This window comes from Sinohyriopsis cumingii, chromosome 10 (assembly GCF_028554795.1).
Source record: "Sinohyriopsis cumingii isolate HCF-2022 chromosome 10, ASM2855479v2, whole genome shotgun sequence".
Classification (NCBI taxonomy): domain Eukaryota; kingdom Metazoa; phylum Mollusca; class Bivalvia; order Unionida; family Unionidae; genus Sinohyriopsis; species Sinohyriopsis cumingii.
The window spans coordinates 58,012,783-58,037,162 of record NC_142970.1 but is presented as its reverse complement, the minus strand read 5'-3'; the positions used below and the strand labels follow the sequence as shown (position 1 = coordinate 58,037,162).

Genomic DNA, 24,380 nt, shown 5'->3' with positions numbered 1-24,380 from the left:
ATTAAATGAAACTTTGTATCCCAAACACATCGGGTATTTATGATAAATAAAATTCGTCTAAGCGCTTTAGATGATAACAAGTATAATATTGATGGTTTAAATGAAGATTCGTTTAGTCATTATAAAATCTAAAATATATAGTTATGTTATTCAGTCACGCACACACACACACACACACACACACACACACACACACACACATATATATATATATATATATATATATATATATATATATATATATATATATATTCATACAGACATACATACACACACACACACACACATATATATTCATACAGACATACATACACACACACACACACACACATATATATATATATATATATATATATATATATATATATATATATATATATATATATATATATATATATGTGTGTGTGTGTGTGTGTGTGTGTGTGTGTGTGTGTGTGTGTGAAAAGGTTAGAAGGCTAAATTTATTTAAATTAATAAAACAGTTTGCATGGGCAAAAATGAATTTGTTCAAATTTCTTAAACAATGTTTAATGGAGGCGGATTTAGAAATGTTTAAAATTAAATATACAAACAATTGGTAATGGCTCACGTCAAGCAAACAAAGTATTGCTTTTAGAGCATGCAGCGCCAAAGCGAAATTTGACCTCCTATGTATACGACGAAACCGCATGTTCTTGACTGAATCTCGAAAATCGACTTTCATTATACACTTACAATAGTGTAACCAAGCATACCTTTCTTTTCATATCGTGTGACTGGCTGCCTTATTCCTATAAAGTACTTTTTAAGGTTATATTTTAGGTGTAGAGGGCTATATTGCACACCTTAAAGTCCCCACTGTATATTAAGGTTCCCATTGTGTACTAAAGTCCCCATTGTGTATTAAAGTCCCCATTGCATATTAAAGTCCCCAATGTATGTTAAAGTCCCCATTGTGTATTAATATCCCCATTGTGTATTAAAGACCTATGTCGTACGCAAGGAGCTTAATTTTGTTTTAAAAAACACCTCTAATTTTTATAAGCATTTTCACTCCAATACATATCCTTTTTGTGTCTTTTTTGAAACACAACACTGACTCATCCAATAAACTGCCATATTGCACTGTTTACGGTATAATAAACCCATTATTGTTCACTCTATACCCTACTGCGACTGAATCAAATGATATTATAGTGCTGCGGCCATAAATTGTCGCGTTTTGCACTTTTGGCTATGATGGTCGCAGGGAGTAGAATGATCAAATAATCATGCGCACTGAATATTTTATGGTGAAGATATTTCCTAATAAAGGTAAATCACGTGGTTTATAGCCATGGCTCACGCTTAACTATCATTGCAGGTAATGTAACAAATAATAAATTTTCTCACCCGTGCCTTTGAATCGTGATGCGTTGTTTGATGCATCCAGTTTTCGAGTAATTAACTGACGTATGACATGACCATTTAGAGAAAAGCTCATTTTTAACTTTGTTTTGGGGCTTTTGTTTGTTTGATTTACTTTAAAGCAAGTAAATATACAAGTTACTCTTCACAGTGTCATCATGTGAATGGTTGGCATTCTATATCGCCATGGAGTCATCATCTGACTGGTTGGCATCCTTTATCCATATGATGTCATGGTCTGATTGGTTGGCATACTATATACCAATGGTGTCATCATCTGACTAGTTGACATTCTATATCCCCATGGTAGCATCACATTAATGGTTGGCATTCTATATCTCCATGTTGTCATCGTCTGACTGGTTAGCATTCGTTATCTCTATGGTGTTATTGTCTGACTGGCTGACACTCTATATCCCCATGGTAAAATTGTCTGACTGGTTGGCATTTAATATCCCCATGGTGTCATCATTTGAATGGTTGGCATTCTACTAAACCAAGACATTCAAAATCCTTTTTGCTCCTCGGTTTTCATGGGTTACACGTTTTCCATATATAGCAATTTCATTGACACTGCAATTCTTGCAACTGTTGCAAAATTAACAATTTGTGAGAAAAAAAAATCAAGAAATTATTGTAACATTTCATGCAAGAAGAAAGCATGTTCTTTGAGTACTATCAGAAATAACTATGATTGGTCCCAAGAAGGCATTCTTTTAGGAAATGTTGACCGCTCTGGTGGACCAGTGGTTAGAGCGTCAGCCTCAGATGTGGGAGGGCACGGGTTCGAACCAAGGCCGAATCACTTACACAAATGTTACGAGCAGGTTTGTGCTAGGCGCCCAGCATTAAAAGGTTACTGTTAGAACTGGTCGGCCTGGTGTCAAAATAATGTGAATGGGTGGGACATCATGCTACATGTCTGCGGCATGATGTCCCAGCGCTAGACATCATTATAAACTGACGCAATGCAGACATCGTAGTGATATGACTGAAAAATTGTTAAAGCTACATTAAAAATCCGATTCACACACACACACACACACACACACACACACACACACAGAGGAACTTTTGATGATACTAGGCAAAACATTCGCATTTGTTGCTTCTCTTCCTTCAGGATTGTGTCTCGACATGACGTCCTTATTAAAAACAAACTGCCAATGATGTTTATTTGCCTCGGTAAAAAGAAGACGCCGATCTGATTGGCACCATCACCATCACAGTCACCATTCTGTTGTTGTAATTTGTCCTCTCGAACAGATATTCATGTTTTCATTATTCTATCGACATGGTGTCTACACTAACAGTATGGCAGTACCCACTTGGTCCCTTCCTTACTGTACATAGTGTACTTTAAAATCAAGAAGCAAGTCCAGTCCTGACTGTGCGTCGTGTACACTGATTTCAAGAAGCAAGCCCCGTCCTTACTGTACGTCATATACTTTGATTAAAGAAGCAAGTCCCATTCTTAAGGTACGTCATTTACGTTGATTAAAGAAGCAAGTCCCATCCTTACTGTACATCGTGTACTTTAATTAGAAAAGCAAGTTTACCAGCTGGTATTGATTGTTGCCCTTCAAATTTAATTTGGAAAACCGCTAAAGCCTGATACATAAAAAAAATACTTTCAATTTCAGACTCAGGGATTTTTAGCAATTCAGACGTAAACTAATTGATGAAGAGAACTGGCGTGACGTCAATACTCCTTTCATATTATTCCATTTCAGATAAGGTTATTTCATTGCAAATGGTACTGATTTCCAGCTGGCAAGCGTCTGAAATTGTTTCGCACAAGGGTCTGTAGTATTTGACATTTGACGCTAGGGATTCGCGATTCTTTCAAGAAAGACTTGACTGCCAATGTCTCATTTTCTGTCTTTTCTTAATTTTTGAATGCATTTGTTCATTTTACAGCTGAGTGGACATGGAATATTCATACTTAAACAGAAGCCATTAAATGTTTATTCTATTGCATCCTTATACAGAGCTCCTTAAACGTATATTTGATTGTTGTCCTTATATACCAGACCTTAAACGACCGTTCCGGTGGCCTAGTGTTTTGAGCGTCCGCATCCTATGTGGGAGTTCTAGGGTTCGAACCCCGGCAGAGTCATACCAAAGACTCATAAAAATAGTACTAACAGCTGCCTCGCCAGGCCCTCTTCATTAAGAGGATAGTTTTAGTACTGGTCGGCCTAATGTCAGGATAATGTGACAAAGCTGGGACACATTTCTAAGGCATGATGCCCCAGTGCTAGACATCACTATAAACTGCCACACTGCAGACATGGTAGCAATATGACAGAAAAATTCTTAAAACTACGTTAAGATTTCCAAACCCACACAAACACACCTAAATCCTTAAATGTGTTTTGTATTATGTGTATATGTATGTATGTATGTATGTATGTATGTATGTATGTATGTATGTATACATTTTAATTTTCTCACAGTAAATGCAATATAACTCAGATTGACAGCATTTTTACATTACAGTCATAACTGCAATACTTTAATAAAAGACGATCAAGTTGAAACTTAATTATATATACATAGATATATTTGGAAAGACAGTTTGTAAACTACTAAATAAGAAAAAATGAACTAATCTGTTGCTAATCTCTACAATAACGAATGTTTCTCTTCCTCAATTTTTTTTATAAAAAACCAATGAAAAAGTTGCAAAACAATTTTAAAAATTTATTAAAAAAACAACAGAAAAATTGAAGAGCAATAAGCATGTTATTGAGTAAAGCTGGTTCGAAATTAACGACATTTTAATAAAATAATATCAATCAATTTAGATAGATTTCTTAAGATACCAATTTCGTACATTTGGTATTGTATAGAACTGCTCTGGTAATGGGTGCTTTCATTGTTCTCTGAAATAGCTATATTCAAGGAGATCGTGAAATTCATCACAGTTATGCACGCAAAGAATCTATAATATCTAGACACATTATCCCATCTTCCCTTCTCTATCGGTAAACAGTGATTAAATGTTCGAAATATTATTATATTTATAGTATGTACGCTGTATCAATGATATGCGTATATACAGAGAGAGAGAGAGAGAGGCTTCTTGATAAGTTTATACAACATGGGAATCATCCATTACTACTTCGACATAAACTGATACATATATAATTTTTTAAACAGATTTAAAATTAGAACATTATTTGTTTACAGACCTATCAAAAAAGTATAAGCAAATATAATAATATTTCGAACATTTAATCACTGTTTACCGATAGAGAAGGGAAGATGGGATAATGTGTCTAGATTTTATAGATTCTTTGCGTGCATAACTGTGATGTACGCTGTATCAATGATATACCACGAGATGCATAGAAGTGTTATTAAATGGAAATGAGGCTTGCCGAGTTTCCTTTTAATGAAACATTTATACAACGAGTGGTATATCATTGATACAGCGAACATACTATACATATATTTATTTATATCACATGCAAAATACACGTATTTGTACTTTGAATGGAGCTACGATATGCTACGGGCTGCTGTGTGCTGACCGAGTGAATGAACTCCTCATATCCCTGCGAGAGTGTCCGCTACAAAATGTAGTTCTACGATTTTTCTTTTTGAGTATCAATTTATATTCACATTTATTAAATCAGTAGAAGTCACAATCGTGATTTAAACATGAAATATGGTTTTTATGAAGAAATAGTTCACTACAAACACGTTTGGCTTCATTTACACTGAAGATAAACTGTCAGGTGTTCACGTACTGGCATATGGGAATTCGAGTGGAATATAAACTAAGCGAAATGACGAACCAAGAAGAGGTAATTAAACTATTTCAATATATTTACCGTTCATCTAAGTCATTATTCTGCTTTAATTAACCTTTCTAAAGACTATAAAACTAACTTTCTCTGTCTCTGTCTCTCTCTGTCTCTGGATGGTTTGGCTAAACGTTACCATCAGTCATAGGTTCAGAGACATCGTCGTATGACACAAGCAAAATTCCCCAACGCTCGCATTTTCATGGTTTTTCGCCCTTATCTAGCTACTTTAATCCAGAAAGGGGGGGGGGAACAATTCTGACATTTTTATATTTAATAATTAATAATCGATTTTTAGAACATTATAATAGATGTAAGAAACAACAACACGGCATTAAATACGATCAAGTATGTGTGCTTCTTAACCGACAAATTTAACACCCAGTACTGGCGTCGACAGGCTATTACAGCTATGTTTTATGGATATTATGATCACTGTAGATAGATCCCAAGGAAAGCGTAAACATACCGTTACGACGAATCAGATTAATGTAGGTTACTTGGTACAACTTCACTTTTAATGTTTTAATCCAGAGCAATGTTTTTCTCTCTCACTCCAGATTATTGCTTATTTTGTCCCTTACACACGAGAGGGGATAGGTGAATGGAAAAAAGAAAGGATTCAGATGAAATTGTGTATCATTTGAATTTCATTTAGAAAACGGGGGCTATTAACACTTTTTATTGCTATTTTCATATGTATTCTATGCTTAATGAATGAGCAGAAATTTATCATTGATCTCCAGGCCTGCAGCTGAAAGAATGTTTATATATTCGTATTTCTGCGCCACGGGCGGATCACAATTTAATATACCCATAGTATGGGTACATCAGTTTGCTACATATCAACACTTTAAATGCCATGTTTTTTATGCATGTGGTATATAAGAAAATAACATCAACACTTAAATTTGTGATCTCTTTATTGCTTCTTCAGACTGAAATCAATATTATTGTCCTAAACGTAATTGTTTTTACATTTAATACTTGGATATTGACATATAATTTAGAAACTTAAAAACTTTGAAATTTAAAAGATTATATATAATATCTATTATTGTATCAATTCAAAATATATTACAAACCAAGGCAGTATACATAATAACACAAAGGTAATTAAACTGTTTATCTCTATTTATTCATAAAGTCCTTGCGCTTATCTTGCGCTTATACTAACAAAGTACAGGGATATTTGGTTTTACCTTTTCGTCACCTAAACGTTATTTCCCAGATTGTACACGCCGTCTTTCAAAGAAAAATTAAATATAACTGTTGTGACCAACCACATAGACACATATCCTACCATTGTAATTTCGAGACTCTTAGACACACAGAGAGATATTCCGTCCATTGATCAGTACAAGTGGGTCTTTTCAATTGCCAAATATATACTGAAACAAGGCCTTACGTTTTTCATGCTGTTGTACGGGCCTTATTTTGTGATGCTGCTACACAGGCCTCACGTCGTGTTGCTGTTACACAGGCCTTATGTTGTCGGTAGTATACCCTTGAATATATAACCGAGTCATAATATGCAAACAAAGAAATCCTATCAGAGAACGGTCGACAAGTCGTGCGTGTCCACAACCGTGTTGTTGAGAAGATGAAGATAAAATAATCGCCACACAACAAATTTTAAAGGTCACCGGAGCGTGTAAAATGGTAGGTAGTCATGTTTTTACACAGTTTGTACACGAATATATATATATATATATATATATATATATATATATATATATATATATATATATATATATATATATATATATATATATATATATTACGAACATTGTATCGATGGATATAAAGTGAACAAGGAGTGTGAACGACGTTTTCGTTGTTGAATAGCCTAACCCAAATGCAGATGAATTTCTTTTTCATAACGCAAATTCACACAATTATTTTCATTGACTTCACATTTTAAGAAACCTGTTTGTAGAAGTCCTTTTTCGTGCCTGTCACGTTATGAAGCTGATTTAGTTTTATTCTTTAATTATAGTATAACACTCCCAATCATTACGTTACTCGAAGAGTTCTAGTATTTAAGAATAGAGTAGATTTGGGTTGCTTCCGATGACACTAGCTATTTTTGAGAATGAATATGAAATTCGCACTAAAACCAAACCAGGTTCTATTTACATTATGAGACGGAAAAAGATGAAAAATAAAACTGAAGATTGAATTAAAAAGTCTCTGACTCAATCGTGTATACTCTTTGAGAAATCTAAAAGCAAAATTTTGAATAAATATCCTCTGAACATTCGTTCACGAGACTTCAGAATGTAGGTAGCTAAGGTCATGATACATTCGTAACCCTGTTTTATGCACGGCATTTTTTTGGGGTGTAAAACGAGGGTTTTGGGGTGTATAGTAGGCACTCATAATTCATTTGTACGTTGTTGTTTTCTAAAAACAACCAAATAAATGGTTATTATTGATGCATATAATTGTATACGTGCCATATGTCGTGATGTTCACTGGTTATAAAATATGGAATACTTACGTTACTAGGTCCAAATAATATGAAATCAAAATCAAAGGATTGAATAAACCCTTCGAAAATGTAATCATGTTTCATATATGTCTGAAAATAAAATCTTGATACATCTATCAAGTAATATTTTGACAAATATTAGGATAAATAAGGCTTAATAATACGTACGTTACCGATACATACGTGACAAAGATATACTAAACAGCGGAACACGTGATGATAGACGTCCAACTGTGCATGTTGAAAGGTGACTGCATACTTGCTCTATCTGAAAATAGTTAGGTTGTTGCGTTTGATTTTGAGCTGTTTTATAATCGGATTAGACCGAGATTATTTTCCATTCAAAAAGAAAATTAGGAAAACATTTTGCGTTCGAGGGTCGCTATGCGTGATTTATGAAATTCTGTATCGAATTTACCTGAGGCTGATTAAGAATGATGTGTTAATATATTACTTGACATTTGGATATTAGACTTGGATATGGGCAGTCTCACGCTTGTCAATCTTAAGTATTGACAAATGGACTTGGACAATTAAGGGGACGTAATTTTAGAGATGTTCCGATGGGATATTAGGCTCTCACTCTTGTCAATCTTTAGTATTGACAAATGCACTTGGACAATTAAGGGGACGTAATTTTAGAGATGTTCCGATTGGATATTAGACTCTCATCCTTGTCAATCTTTAGTATTGACAAATGCACTTGGACAATCAAGGGGACGTAATTTTAGAGATGTTCCGATCATATTTTGATCATTAACAAGCTGATGTTTAAAGGGGGGAAAATGTGTAATCTAAATTGAACTTTTCCAAGGGGGATAAGGCCCTGCCTATCTTGACTAATTAGTAAGCGCGTATTGGGAGCTATAGTAAGTGAAAATATAGTAAAATGATCTCCAAGACCTGGCTTCATGCCTAAAAAGTAAATAATTTATTATTATGCAGACAGGTGGACAGGTTTTTTGTTGATCTGTGATACATAGAAAATACAGCTAAACCGTCATTTGTCCATTGTGAATATTGATTTTGAGGCCTTTTCAGAATCCAAGACATGCAGAATATGTGGATCATATGCAAACGGATACACTCAGTACTACATTGAAGGCATTTTGTATGCGCAGATTGTTTAGTTAGATTGACAACATGTAACTATGCTGACGCACGCTCATTTATTTTATCCGATAATTGACAAATGTAGCTGTAAACTGACAACGTATGCTATCGATGCATTATTAATCGACATCCGATCATAATGTGCCTGACTGCACTTTTCAGTAAAATTATCATGAAAGTTCTTACGGTTAAAAAGCGAAATAAACTGATTTAGTCATCAATTAAAAGTATGCTTTTCTACTTGACTGTTTTGAGCTGTTTGTAAGGATAACAGAACGGACAGGTATAATTAATTATCTTCGATTTGTTATGTAAAGGATAATTAAATTTGAGCTTATTCTATCAATTCAATATAATATACCTCGAAAGGTCATCTTTTTAAAGGCCAAATTATATATATATATATATATATATATATATATATATATATATATATATATATATATATATATATATATATATATATATATATATATATATATATAAGTACGAGTCTATGCTCTTAGGAAAAGTAACAGGAAAAAGGTGAAGACAACATGCTAAGTAAAATTTAACAAAATAATTTGTTTCCCTAGAATATATAGTGAAAACTGAGACAAAAGGAACTTACTGTTTTTCGAATCAAATCCAAAATTAAGCCAAAAATTAAAAAAAATATAGAAGTTATAGTAATAAAATTTCCTGAATGTAACTAAGTTGAAATCCAAGGGATATCCAAAATGGAAGATGATGACGTCATTAATAGTCAGCGAAATACTACAATCTGAACAGTCAGTTGTTGAATCACAGAAAATATAATTTCAGTTTTGAATTCTGTTTAAATTTCAATACATGCCTTTGTCCGAGAATTAATTTCGAGCACTAGTCTTTCAAGGGAAAATAATCACACGAAATCCAATAATTTGAATAAAATAAAGTCTCAGCCCAAACTGGTCACAACAACGCAACTTAACGTGTCAAAAGTTTAAAGTCCAATGATTACTTCTATTTAAAACAATAGGTATAAGGCTAACTTAATACGCAAAACAGATTCCCGGATGAGGGTCATATGGTCATCCTTCTAGAACACAATAGAAGCTTTATACATGCCTAACATCACTATTTCCCAGTATGGCCTTAACTGAAATCATTGATTCTTACTCTGGGAAAGAAACAAAAAGAAACAAAGTTGTGTACCAGAACTAACACTGGTTCTGAATCACGGTTAGAAACTGGATACAGTGTTTCTATTATTATAACATTCAGGTAAAACATAACTTGACTGAATTTCTGAAAAATGTTAAATCCAGTAGGTCTAAACAAAGTTACCCTACAATAGCATGTAATGGAATATAAAAAAGTAAAACTAAGAAACAAATAATTAAATTAAATATCCATAACTATATATATATATATATATATATATATATATATATATATATATATATATATATATATATATATATATATATATATATATATATATATATATATATATATATATATATATATGTGTGTGTGTGTGTGTGTGTGTGTGTGTGTGTGTGTGTGTGTGTGTGTGTATGTGTGTGTAATAAACCGAGATGTGAAACGAATGTCTCAACCAATGCACTTTCAAGACACTTGAATAAAATAAAGGAATGTGGTCTAAGATGAGTACTGATGACACGTTTGTGAAAATGTTCGTCATGGCGACCGTGTTGAACGTCAGATCGGCACCATTGTCGATTACTCTGTATCACAAGACCTTTCTGTCTGTTGTTGTTGTTGCTGTTTCTTCACTGGCATTCTAATGTAGATTTGACGACCGGTTGAGAATGAATGAATAGGAGATCGATTCTGTTTAGCTTAACACGTCCAATTTCAATAACAATATAATGCACCACGTATGAATTGAAAGGTGACGTACTTCGCACTGGTTTGTCTGATACCAACCATTTATCTTTCAAGGGTGAGAAAGAAGGGGTGGTGCTTGGACTAGGTTTGATTTTGTTGTTTTGTTTCTGATATAATTACTGGCCTCCTCCCCCACATGGCTTCTGGAAATATTTTATAGGTGATGTGTAGGAAATAATTACTAATGCCTTTCACTATGGAAGATAAAAATACAATACACTGAGGTGAACAAAAACATCGTGGTTGGAAAGAAAATCCTATTCCCCATCCCGCACCCATCATGAAGGTTTTTTTAAAAAAAAAAACTTTTGCTAATGTAAAAATTACCTTTCATTGTATATGTAAGTATTATTGTTTTGAGCCTAAAATATATTAGGCTGAGATGAAATCTTAAGCCCCGATCAAAACCACAGACGTTTCAATCGATGTTAGCCATTGAATCCCATTAGAATCAGCGCTAGGACACCTAGGGATTATGAAAGCAACAACGTATTACTAATAGCAATTTAATTAAGACTGGCCGACTATTTTTGATGTAACCAAAATCATATCTCAGATCACATTCTAGTCACTTTTCACAACTGCTTGTTCAGTTTAATCGTATTACACTTAAAATCACTCATGGGAAAAATGTTCACTGGCTTTCATGGTTAACTTCATGACACAATTGTGTAATGATGTACCATCCGAAAATAGCTTGGCCGTTTAGGGAGGATGTGACTTTATATAAGAAACGCTGACCATATATTTAAGGATTTGACATTTGTTACTTTAATAATTAATTTTATGTACATTTTACACAATTTAAACTTTGCAATTTTTTAAAAATATTTTATCTTGCTGTACTTCATTTAATTTTTGGAAGGGTTTATTTACTGAAAGGTTTGTGAAGTTCTTCATTTTTACTATATATCTGACGTTGTCTTTAGTTGGCCACTATTGGGTTGAAGTGTCCAGAAAGGCTGCAAAATAATACATTAATTAATTTTATTTATGAGAAGCATAGTGTTCTGTAGATGAATGCAAAATATACCTGTACAAAAGCAATGGTTGTACCAAAACACCAAAATCCGCGAAACAAATAATGTTATAAGTATTTCTGCCCCTCTGCCTCTACCCCACCCCCCACCCCGCAACACACTTACGGAGTAAGGGTCAAAATAGCATCCCGTGGAATAGTGGTGTTACTTTTAACGATAATAAATTTTATTAAAACTATTATGGTAATTAAAAAACAAGACTAAGTAGGAATCTTGCCACTAGTTGTGGCGAAACAAAATATTTAAACTAGGGGTGTAAAATGTCAACGGCTGTACCTGTTAATACTAGGGCGGTAAAATTTAGTAATACCGTTTCCAGCAGTGTATTATTTTGGAGACAATGTCCTGCCGTCTGTATTGGACCCCACTTATCGGGTTCGTAGCTTAAGACGTACGACTAACAAATAACAAAGACCGATCGAGCCACGTTCTAAGTTGCAGAAGCAATGCCTGCACGAGACTCTCATACTGAAAATTATATTGCAAAACACGTTCCTACATGAGATTCACCCACTAGAGCTTTCCAGTGCATGTGCCGCGTACACAAATTTACACCTTGTCGCGGGCCGCATAGTTCATTAAGTAAAATAATTGATATTTGAAATAGCGAAAACGAAAGGTTTTTCTAAATAACATCTAATTAATTTTCAGTTGTTAATATGTTGTTAATATTTGAAAACTTTAACTTAAGCTTCAAAAGAAGCACATTTCTTTGATAAACAGAGTAGCATGAACAGAGCCAGTGCGAATGATGACTTGTTCCTAGGCCGAATGAAAACCCTTGGCGGGCCGCATGAAAGCCCTTGGCCGGCCGCATGCGGCCCGCGGGCCGTAGTTTGCCCAGCCCTGCACTAGGGCATAATCAACATAAAGGGGTGATTTAAAAGAAAATTGGATGTTTGAAGCAATTTTTTTAAAAACTGCAAAGCATTCGTAAGAGGACATTCTCTATATAATGGGTATCAGCTTGATTATCGGCCATCACTGGGAAGAATATCCTCTCGCGGATACTTTTTATTTAGTCCATAGGTCGTATAGAATCGTACACTGTTCTCACTACAGCTTATAAAATGCTCACTCTATCACTGCATGACACAAACTTTATACTTTTATTACCAGATCGTACAAATCTCCCACTCTGATCACCGCATCGTGCAAACTATTCACTCTTATCACTGCATCGTACGAACTATTCACTCTTATCACGGCATCGTACAAACTATTCACTCTTATTGCTGCATCGTACAAATTATTCACTCTTATTGCTGCATCGTACAAGCTATTCACTCTTATTGCTGCATCGTACAAACTATTCACTCTTATTGCTGCATCCTGCAGATACTACACTTTTGTAACTTTATTGTACCAAATGTACACTCTGATAGCCTGCATGCTATACACTGTACACTGTTATCACTGCCTGTTATAAAGTGTACACTCTTATCACTGAATGCTATAAAGTGTACACTGTTATCACTGCATGCTATAAACTGTACACTTTTATCACTGTATGCTATAAATTGTACACTGTTATCACTCCATGAGATAAACTGTACACTATCATCACTGCATGCTATAATGTGTACACTCTTATCACTGAATGCTATAAGGCGTACACTGTTATCACTGAATGCTATAAACTGTATACTCGTGTCATTCAGTGGCGTCACTAGAGGGTACGGGGTGGGGGTGGTGGCGGACATCACCGGGCGACACCATCAGGAGGGGTGACATCAAAATGGCATTACTAAGGATTATGTATGGTTTGTTACGGAAGGAGGTCCATGGAGTGACGCCACTAGTATCACTACATGCTATAATTGTACGATATTATCACTGCATGTCATTAGCTTTATGTACATTGTTATCCAGAGGCGTAGCTTGGGGGGGGGGGGGGCAGGGGGGTACATATGTCCCCGGGCGCCAAGGTACAGGGGCGCCAAAATGAGGCTTACAACGTTACATTATAATAAGTAAACAAGGGTAATATTCAAAAATGTGATTAAACGGGGAGGGGGCTGGGGCGCCAATTTTATAGTTCGTCCCCGGGCGCAAAATATCATAGCTACGCCTCTGTTGTTATCACTGCGTGCTATAAAATGTACGTCCTCTCACTGCATCCCAAAAATTGTATACTCTAATAACTTTATCGTAATTTCACATTCATTTCTATTTTCTAAAAACATCATTGACAATATCAACCGCAGACGATTACAATGCCGATGAAAGCAATACCAGCAGCTACCTTTTCTCATAGTACAACTGTAGCTCTCTAACGATATGTAGACTGTGGCGGGAAAATCTGCGTGTCCTTTAACCTATATTTAGCTCAATCCATTCGATTCTTTTATGAAGACTTATGCAACGCCTAAACATGAAATAAATGTCCGTCAGTTCTGATAAATGAAATAATTCCCCTCATCTATTTGAAGGCTGGACGGCTCCTAACTCCTACACGTGTATACACACTCTCAAAACCACTAATACGCCATTACAACAACAACGACATCTACTACTACTACAACTACTACTACTATTACTAGTACTACTACACCACATTATCTACTTGGATGTAAGATAATTATTGAACGCTCTGGCCTTCCACAATGCAATATCTCTAATTAAAATACAAAATACACAGCTATCAGACTATAACAAGATAATGGTTAAGCCATCATTAGTAATACGCTGATAATTCCATCATAGCAAGTAAATAGGGAAATCAAATTTAAAAGAAATCGAGGATTATGTCTTCGAAAGAAAACGAAATATTGAAATATAAGACGATATTGTTAAATGCATGAAAGCAAGCTGTTTCTTATTTTATTTTTTATATCTTATTTTTCGCAGTTTGTTTTGCACGGTTTTTCTTTCTTGCGTAGACAAGATAGGACGGTTTCTTCAAAATTGCAATTTGATGTATTCTGTTTAATAGGATTGTCCCGTGCGATCTTGCACTCGTATTACTCGTTGTGTATTTTATTAAAACAGCTGATTATCTTCACCTCTGATCTTTCATCTCTTTTTTATCTATCCCGTGGCCTAGTGGTTAGAGCATCCGCTTTGGCTGCGGGAGGTCGCGTGTTCGAACCAAGACCGAGTCACACGTTATATTTACCATACCGCATAGCAAAAAGTAAATTGAAATTCAATCTAGGCAATGAATGCCCTGTCATCATGTAGCCACATATGGCAAGTCGATATATATATCGAAAAGGTTATATATATATATATAACCTTTTCGATAAACTGAATTTTGTGTAAGTAGCTCAACAACATGAAAATCTAACTAGGACGGACGGATCATTGACAAAAGGGTCATTTTTATACAATGTAAGCAAATACCTTTTTAAATTCATAAAGTCTCCAGAAACGTCACGCTGTGTGATAATTATAGACTGTTGATGTATGATTTAGCTTAGCTACCACATAACCAGCTATACCACATAACCAGCTATACCACATAACCAGTTAACAGATTAACAGTTTAACGTTGCAACTGCTTTGCAGGCATACGGTTCCATAGTTATTGCAGCGTTATTAATTTACGATATTTACCACGCGCCTTCATAATTTGGTGAATTGGTGGAATGTTACTTTAGTGTTTTTGTTGTTGTTGTAGGGTTTAACGCCACTTTTCAGCACAGGATAGGCTATACATGGCGGCCAGTATTAATGGTGGAGGAAGAACCCGGAAAAACCCCGGAAGGAACCACCGACCCACGAGAAGCTACTGGCAAGCTTTCTCACATAACCACATCAGCCGAATCCGAGACTCGAACCGACGCAGACAGAGGTGAGATGGCAGTGATCCGTAACGGCGATCGCTTTAGACCACTCGGCCACTCGGGGCCCCTCTTTAGTGTGTTTGTTTAATATCATGATACTTCCTTCATACAACCTCCTGAAAACGTCACAAAGATGACATACAAATTCCAGTATGCCTAAACAAATTGCATTATGTTTTATACAAATAACAGTTTGCCTTATACATATAATAGCATGACTTATGCGAATCACATTATGCCTTATAGAAATCCCCATTATGCCTTTTACAAATTTCAGTGTGCCTTATGCCCAAAAGCATGTATAGAAAGTGTAATTGATCTACGTCACGTGGGTTTTACTTTGCTAACAAAAATGTCTTCAGAAAAGTTTAATTTTCAAAAGTTCAGGCTTTACAAAAAATTCAAATAGGCATGTAATAATTCATCAGATGACAAGATATGTGTAATACTTCTAACAATGAAAATGAATGTACTAATTCTAACCATTAATAGTGTGTAATAATTCTAAACATAAAAAGGTTTTGTAATAACTCTAAACTTAAACAAAGGCCGTTTAATAATTGTAAGCATGAACAATGGCCGTGTAATAATTCTAAGCATGAACAACGGCCGTGTAATAATTCTAAGCATGAACAAAGGCCGTGTAATAATTATAAGCATGAAAAAAGGCCGTGTAATAATTCTAAGCATGAACAAAGGCCGTGTAATAATTATAAGCATGAAAAATAGCATCGATATGTTAAGGGAAATATCTGTACTAAATTAAATTGATTTTATTCAAAAACACTTAATGAACTTTATGACGTGTATGGTCATGCAAAAGAATGGACAGGATGATAGTTATATATTCTTTACGCAAGGTCAGAAGAGAAGATAATAAAACTTTATTGCCATCTTAGGTCTAGCAATAGCATTATGAGATTAAGGACAAATATTAATTATTAAATATGGAGGCATAGCAAATATACATAGGTAGAGAATGTAATGGTAGAAATAAATAGTCTGATCAGTGTTTTTGGATATACATACCAACATGGGAAGAAAACTTATAAGATAAAATAAGACTATTGTGAGTTTCCATAGTAACATAACAAAGTAAATATCAATTATATAGATGTAACCACATTTTCTTTCAGATTATCAGAATTTTGCCAACATCAGTATCAACTGGTAACCTGATACGTTGTATATAAATTTGTTAAAATCATTATATTCTTTCCTGGCATACTTTTTTTTAAAAGGGTTCCCAATTAAATGATTTTTGAAAATCCAAAAAGTTATAATTTATGAGGAATCACAAATATTATTATGCCAAGTATATGTACATACTGACATTGGCATTTGAGTCTCAGAGCGGCTGTTTTCTTTAGCCAATCAGGAGAGGAGAATGAATGAGATAACCATACACTGTGCCAGGCAGAATCTGACATTTAAAACTGAACATAACAAAAGCATTTTGTAACATAATGTCTTATCCTAATGTCTATTGTTTCCCTCATTTCAAATAACAAGTTTAGACCAACATAAAAGCGACTCTAATGTTGACAAAATAAAAATGAAGTGGGGGTACAAACATGTACGATTTTCAAATCATTTAATTAAGAAGGAGAACATGCTTTCTCGACCTGTTTGCCAATATCACACAGGTTACGTCTTGTTGTTGTAACGTGGTTTTCACGCAAACGTTGTTTGCTGTTGATGGCCCGAACCCTCCCACTTCACATGTCTTACATAAACTTATTTACTTGAAAATATCATTTTGTTAATTTAATGGTTTTCTTCTATTGATAAATAAACTTATATGACAAAGGTATACGCATCTCTATTTGAGATAAAATAATGCAAACAACAAACAAATATGGTGACTTAATTAAAACTTTTATTTATTTATTCATTTTATCTCAGAATCGAAATTGTGGAAAGCAAGGGCTGTCTGTGTCGTCTTTATGTTCTGCTGGGGATCATGCAAGTTAAAAGTTATCTAAACGATTGAACAAAGTCAAAATCACATCACTGTTTACGTATATGCATTTATAGTTAACAAGTCTACAAAAGCGCTTATGCTGTACACGTAGTTCCGGTAATATATGCGGGCAGGACTGGAAGTCAACACTGCGAATCATATGTTCACATGATCACTCAGGCACGTGGATGGTGATGGAGTTCTAAATTGCACCAGGCCAGGAAGGTTGATTGCCTTGGCGTATTTCTGACCATTAACATTAACGGCTTTTGCCTGGGAACTAAAGAGTGTTTTTTCCTCCATATGTTGTGAAACAACACCTAATTAATACATTCAGTGAATCGGTATTCACTGCGATTGTATGCAGGTAGTTTTTGTAGGAAGGTCGTATTGTGTATGTTTTCAGATGCTGAACTCTAAGGGTGACAAAATATAATAGAATATAGTATAAAAATATGTAAAAATATAACAGCTTATCAAACACAAATCTGTTAAAAAAATACAATAGCCTATAGTAATCATATATGTATAAAAAATACAATAGCCTATGTAAACAAATCTGTAAAAAGTATAATAGCATATCGTAAATAAATTTGAGCATATCATAAATAAATTTGAGCATATCGTAAATAAATTTGAGCATATCGTAAATACATTTGAGCATATTGTAAATAAATTTGAGATGAAGACACATATAGGACAGCATATGCGTGTCGTGGCCGTATTCCAGTTGAGTTCGTGTCGAATTCACATCGTAGCAAACTTAATTACCGTTTTAAGCTGAACGATGAGACCTTGTTAGACTATCATTTGGAAGCTTGATTAAGTAAGCTGGTTTAATGTTTTGCCATGTCTTTGAAGAACCCTATATGAAATCGTGCGAGAATTGAATTTGGGCAAAATGGAAAATCTGTCTTGTACTTGATTTCTTATATGGTCCATTGTCACGATATGCCACAATATATTAAAGTAAGTGGCAACGTTTATTAATCAATTTGGGTTCAGACAGTATTTCTTAGCCGAAATCGTTCCGGAAAGTGCACCAAATTCAGAAGAAGAGACGCAGAGGATTGAGGAATAAAATAAAGCTTGTTTCTCATTCTGCAAATTAACAAAAAGCTCATTAGGTCTAGTGGATGACGTGAGTAATGAATGTAGATGATTGAAAACAGTGATAAGGAGCTTTTTAAAATTAAATTCTACACACAATTCTATCTAGCAGCATGTATAGGATAAACATTTTACTGGATACTGAACAACTACCTATGAACATGGTGGGGTTGGGGAGATGGTAACCGACTTCTAATTTTCGCCCAGGTGGAATATGTGTGGGAACTTGTTGTTGTTGTTGTTGTAGGGTTTAACGCCATTTTTCAGCACATGATAGGCTATACATGGCGGCCAGTATTAATGGTGGAGGAAGAACCCGGGAAAACACCGGAAAGAACCACCGACCCACGAGAAGCTGCTGGCAAGCTTTCTCACATACCCACATTGGCTGAATCCGAGACTCGAACCTACGCAGACAGAGGTGAGATGGCAGTGATCCGTAACGGAGAGCGCTTTAGACCACTCGGCCACTCGGGGCCCCCTGTGTGGGAACTAAATCTGTATCAGATGTAAATTGACCCAGTGTGAAGACATAATCGGTGACTAAAAACACTTTCCTGAATAGCTTTTATGATTTGTACCGCCTTAAAGGTAACAAATGCTTTGAGTTACACATTATTTCATTAAGTCCTGTCTGTATTATAGAACACCTTTCGGTTTCTAATTGTACGATGTCTTGTCAGTCTAAAGAAGGAGTTTTACAGTTAGGGTTCACTGCAAAATAGCTATTCTTAAATGACATGGGTTGTTCAGAATTTCCCTCTGGAACAGACTATGGTAAAGAAAATAAGTTTTGAAATTAACTCAGTTACGAAGTCTAAAACATGTTATCTCCTCCAACATGCAAACGCTTTTTGTTGCCCTTAAATGATTATACCCGCTTAAGCTTGTATGCTGTCTTTTTCATCTTTGTTGTGATGCGAGCAGTTAACCCTTACAGAACAGTACCCCATTATTCTAAATGAGGCTGTATAAAATTTACACGAAGAACCTCTACTGATTTTTCATCACGTTTGAATGTAAAACTTCGTAGTATATCTACCCCCCCCCCCACACACACACACACTTATGTCACTTATGTCGTTATTTCCGGTATACCCTTATGCTAGGACAGGGCTCCATCCAGGGCTGGACACAACTGTTGATCAAAACTGACATTTTTAATAACCGCATCATTTAGCAAACTTTCTTGACTATGTACCGACTGTAATTTTCTGGATATCGCCATTGATTCAGCTCTGCTTGAATTTCAAAGCTGCTTTGATTTCTGAAAAACGTGGCCATATAACTAGGTATACTGGGCTAGTTATTCCTTCTATAAACAACGACGGCTGACGCATGATTCTTACAGCAGAAAACGAAAGCTTAAAACAATAGAGGAAACAAATGCAAAAAACGTCGACAATGTGTATTTTAACATAACATATTTAAAAGCAAACAAACATCAAACATGCCTGTGACATTTCGATAATATGGAGATAATTTGATCAAGTAATCTATCAGACTTAAATATAATTCAATTTCAGTTGTTGTATTAAGTGGTTTCTAAGAATGCTCTACTGTCATTGGACTGAAAGCACGTGTGGACTGTTTTAAAATAGAAATTGAGTTGGGTTTTTTTCTTTACAGATTTCAACATATTTGCAAATATTGGTTTGCGTTCTTCTGAAAATATACATCTGTTTGATAGAACAAGATCCCCACCCTAACCTGTATTGGTCTACATACCTAAGTTAGAGCAACATAGGTGGGTCTAGATCCTCGAGGGTAAGGATAAGAAATGCCTAATATACAAACATCATTTGGATATATGCATTTGTATTTTTGTCTTGGAAGTATATACATGGTTATCGGATGGGCATCTAGATTGTTTCCGAGCTATAATCCACGGACTAAGTCCCATGGAACCTAGAAAATGCTCCAAAAGGCATGTATGCCTGTGGCTGGTCATGCCTGGTAACCGTATATATTATTGTGTCTTTTTTATTTCATTAAAATGTGTTTATTTATTTTTTATATTCATAACTTTGCAAACGATTGCCCAATAAACAAATTTAGCATTCAGATTTATATTAAATAATACTCGAACAAGTACGCTTTTCAGCACTGCATGTACACGAGCTACGGCACTTCATTGCGTATTGTCGTGACTTTGCCTCCGTAGTATAATTTTATCAAGGATGTTTGGATTTCTACAAATAAGGAAGAAAAAGTAAATTAGATTTGTTATCGATAAGAACTTAAAACAACTTGATTTCAAACTGTTCACATTACATACAGGAATTAGGTTTTTTTCCAGTCCATCCTTGATATGTTTGGCTTCAATTTCAAACTTATTTTTTGATCTCAGCTACATTTAGCATGTGACCTCACGAGATTAGCCACCGAGACAGTCCGAGACATGCCGTTACTTGACCATCCTCTTGGCCTTGGTTACCGAAGCATAACATGACCAAGCATGGTTTACATTTGAGTCAGGTTTCGCAACAAAATCTATATTCATGAGACCTTGAACGAGCTTTACATGTATCATGTAGTGGCCATCACGTAGAAAAACTCGTTGACCCTGATTACATTTCCTGCTCAACATACGTTTTGGCAGCATGCCTTTAACAACGATTGTTGAATTTCAACCAAAGTTTGTATGTTTACTAGCCATCAGTCGAGTTCGATTACAAACGTTTCTTTGCCTTTATTTAGAGAAGTTATCGGCCCTGATTTTGTATCTCAATGACCTTTGGTATCCATAGAAGAACATGACCTAGAGGCTTTCAAGCAGATCTGGTGTTCAGAGTTTTATTGAAAAGATCTCAGATAAACTGATTTATCTCAATTGTAAGGCTACAATATCCACAAGTACTGGTGTGATGTCCCATTGTTTGAAACTTTATTTTGGGGGTTGGGACGGAGTGGATGTAGGTTTGGGGATGGGTGCGGGCGGTTATCCTAACAATATCATGATTCATTGTAATGTGTAACAATGTCACGGCTCACAATTGCTGCATGCACATCTCTTTGACTTCCACAAATTTAACCTGTTCTTTTAGGCCATGCTGACCAAGTTGATTTAAGATGCATCCGTCACTAATATTTCTGTTTTTTTTTCTTCCAGTGAGGTCTCTGAAGGAGGAGACAAAATGTGTTCATATCAAAGGTTAGTATTAATCTACGCAACGGTGTTCATATAAAAGGTTAGCATTGATCTACATAACTGTTCCTATCAAACGTTAGTGCTAATCGACGTAACAGTGCTTATATCAAACGTTAGTATCAGTTTACGTAACGGTGTTCATATCAAAGGTTAGTATTATTCTACGTAACGGTGTTCATATCAAAGGTTAGTATTAATCGTCGTAACTGTGCTCATATCAAAGCTTAGTATTAATCTACGTAGCGGTATTCATATCAAAGGTTAGTATTAATCTACGTAACTGTGTTCATATCAAAAGTTAGTATTAATCTACGTAACAGTGTTCATATCAAAGGTTAGTATTAATCTACGTAACTGTGGTCATATCAAAGGTTAGTATTAATCTACGTAACTGTGATCATATCAAAAGTTAGTATTAATCTACGTAACAGTGTTCATATCAAAAGTTAGTATTATTCTACGTAACAGTGTTCATGCCTAAAGTTAGTATTAATCTACGTAACTGTGTTCATATCAAAAGTTAGTATTATTCTACGTAACAGTGTTCATATCAAACGTTAGTATTAATCTACGTAACTGTGTTCATATCAAAAGTTAGTATTATTCTACGTAACAGTGTTCATACCAAAAGTCAGTATTAATCTACGTAACAGTGTTCATATCAAAAGTTAGTATTATTCTACGTAACAGTGTTTATATCAAAGGTTAGTATTAATCTACGCAATGGCGTTCATAACAAAGGTTAGTATTAATCGAACTTAACGGTTTAATTCATTTTATATTATTACTGGATAAAGGAACATGATGTTTATAATACAGTAATGGCGAACCTAAACCAGTAGATGATAATAGTTACCCCATATTTGTTTTCCTAGAGGATTGTTTTATAAGAGTAAGATATATAATAGCCACATAACCAAATATAACAAACCACATACCAATATATGACAATACACATAACCAAATATAGCATACCACATAACCATATACCACAAGCACCATAACCAAATATGATAAGCTAGATCCCCATATATATGTATTTATGGTTACAACAACATGACCATCCTTAAAACTGTCATAATTTGTTAAGAAAAAAACTCGGGGAAGGATGAAATTCGTTATGGATTTTTCGCTGTCTTGAAATGAAAAACCTATATAACTGAGGTTAATTGAAGACATTATTTCTTATTGCAAGAAAACGAAAGATAAATGGAGTGAATAAATGGAAATGAAAACTGCCAAGTTGTAGTGAAAATGGTTCTTAATGCCTTTGAAAATGAATTTCAACAGTATATTGAATATTCTCTTCTTTGTTTCGTACAAAGGACTGACATTTACTCCAGGGAGATCAGGACAAGACAGCGTCATTGTACAAATAAGAGGTAAGTGAAATTCATATGACCTTTAACCTATCGCGAGCATTATTCTTATACACACCATTGTTATCTTATAAATGAATGCTTCCCCCCCCCCCCCCACCGTTCTCGTCTTCCCATTCAAATGCGGGACAGCTGTTTCCATCCTAGAGAGACTATGTCCAACCTGATATATGCGCCATTCATTTTGCTATCCATAATTTGTGACTTGAGTCTAAAAAGTAAGTTTCTAGTTACTCTTGAATCTTGAATGTTATTCATTCATATGCGCTTCGCTCTTCAATGCAAAGTTGAGTCTTTCTCAATACAAATCATGCTCTATACACCAGTGATCGATAGAGTTCGAGTGATTTGGTATCATCCCTTACGTTGTGCGCCTGAAGTTTAATGTACTTATTACAAGGGAGTGTATCATATGCGTGATGCACACAAGCAGACGAGATGACTAGAGTTTGACTGACAATACAAGTACTCTTACAGTTGATCTACATAAAATGCATGACTGGTCGCTTTGGTTTCATAACAACTACTGATCCATATGTCACAGCGTGCTTGCATCAATGCCAACTGAAATGCAGATTAGGAGCAAATATCAGAAGGAAGTACGCTTCAAGCACTGGCGTTCGTTTGCGTGATGCCAAGGGTAAAAGCTAAATCAAGTTTATAAATGAAGTTTTAATAGTTTGCCAGCTGACGGAACAAAATTCAAAAGTGTTACTAAACAGAAATATTCATTCTGAACAGTGTCTTTAACTGACATCTCTCTCTCTCTCACACACACACACACACACACACACACACACACACACACACACACACCAATCCATTCGTAAATTCACCAAAGATAGACATTCTCAGAAGGTGTTATAACTCATTAGCATTCCCATTTTTCGATCTATGTTCGCTGTCAAACTATTATATTAAAACTAACACACCGTATCAATGAACACTCACATTCCCGGAAGGGACGGGTTACTCCTCCCATTTAGGTGTATTATTCAAACTTGGATGTACATTATTAGGTGTAATATACATCATAGACAAGTTTGGAACATAATGTCATGCCAATAGTTCCATAGTTATCATTTCCTGCGTATTGCCGATATCGTATGATCTAAGTAAACATTTATGGAATGTTTAGAGAATTGTAGATCTGCCTTGACGGGCATTTATTTGCATACCAACGAACAGTTTTCCGAGCTGCCACGTTTGTGTCAGCAAATGAGTAGAAACATAAATAGTTATTGGAATTTAACGTTGATAAAATAC

The 24,380-nt window shown here is 35.0% G+C and overlaps 1 protein-coding gene across 1 annotated transcript in view; it reads left to right on the top strand.

Annotated features, from left to right (window-relative positions):
- The window catches only part of LOC149790200 (uncharacterized), a 282,290-nt gene that overhangs the window by 28,346 nt on the left and 229,564 nt on the right, over nt 1-24,380 (top strand). The window contains exons 3-4 of the mRNA XM_089973419.1: nt 21,697-21,738; nt 23,061-23,117. Coding sequence (XP_089829545.1) covers nt 21,697-21,738; nt 23,061-23,117 — 99 coding nt within the window. The remainder of the gene's footprint in view (nt 1-21,696; nt 21,739-23,060; nt 23,118-24,380) is intronic.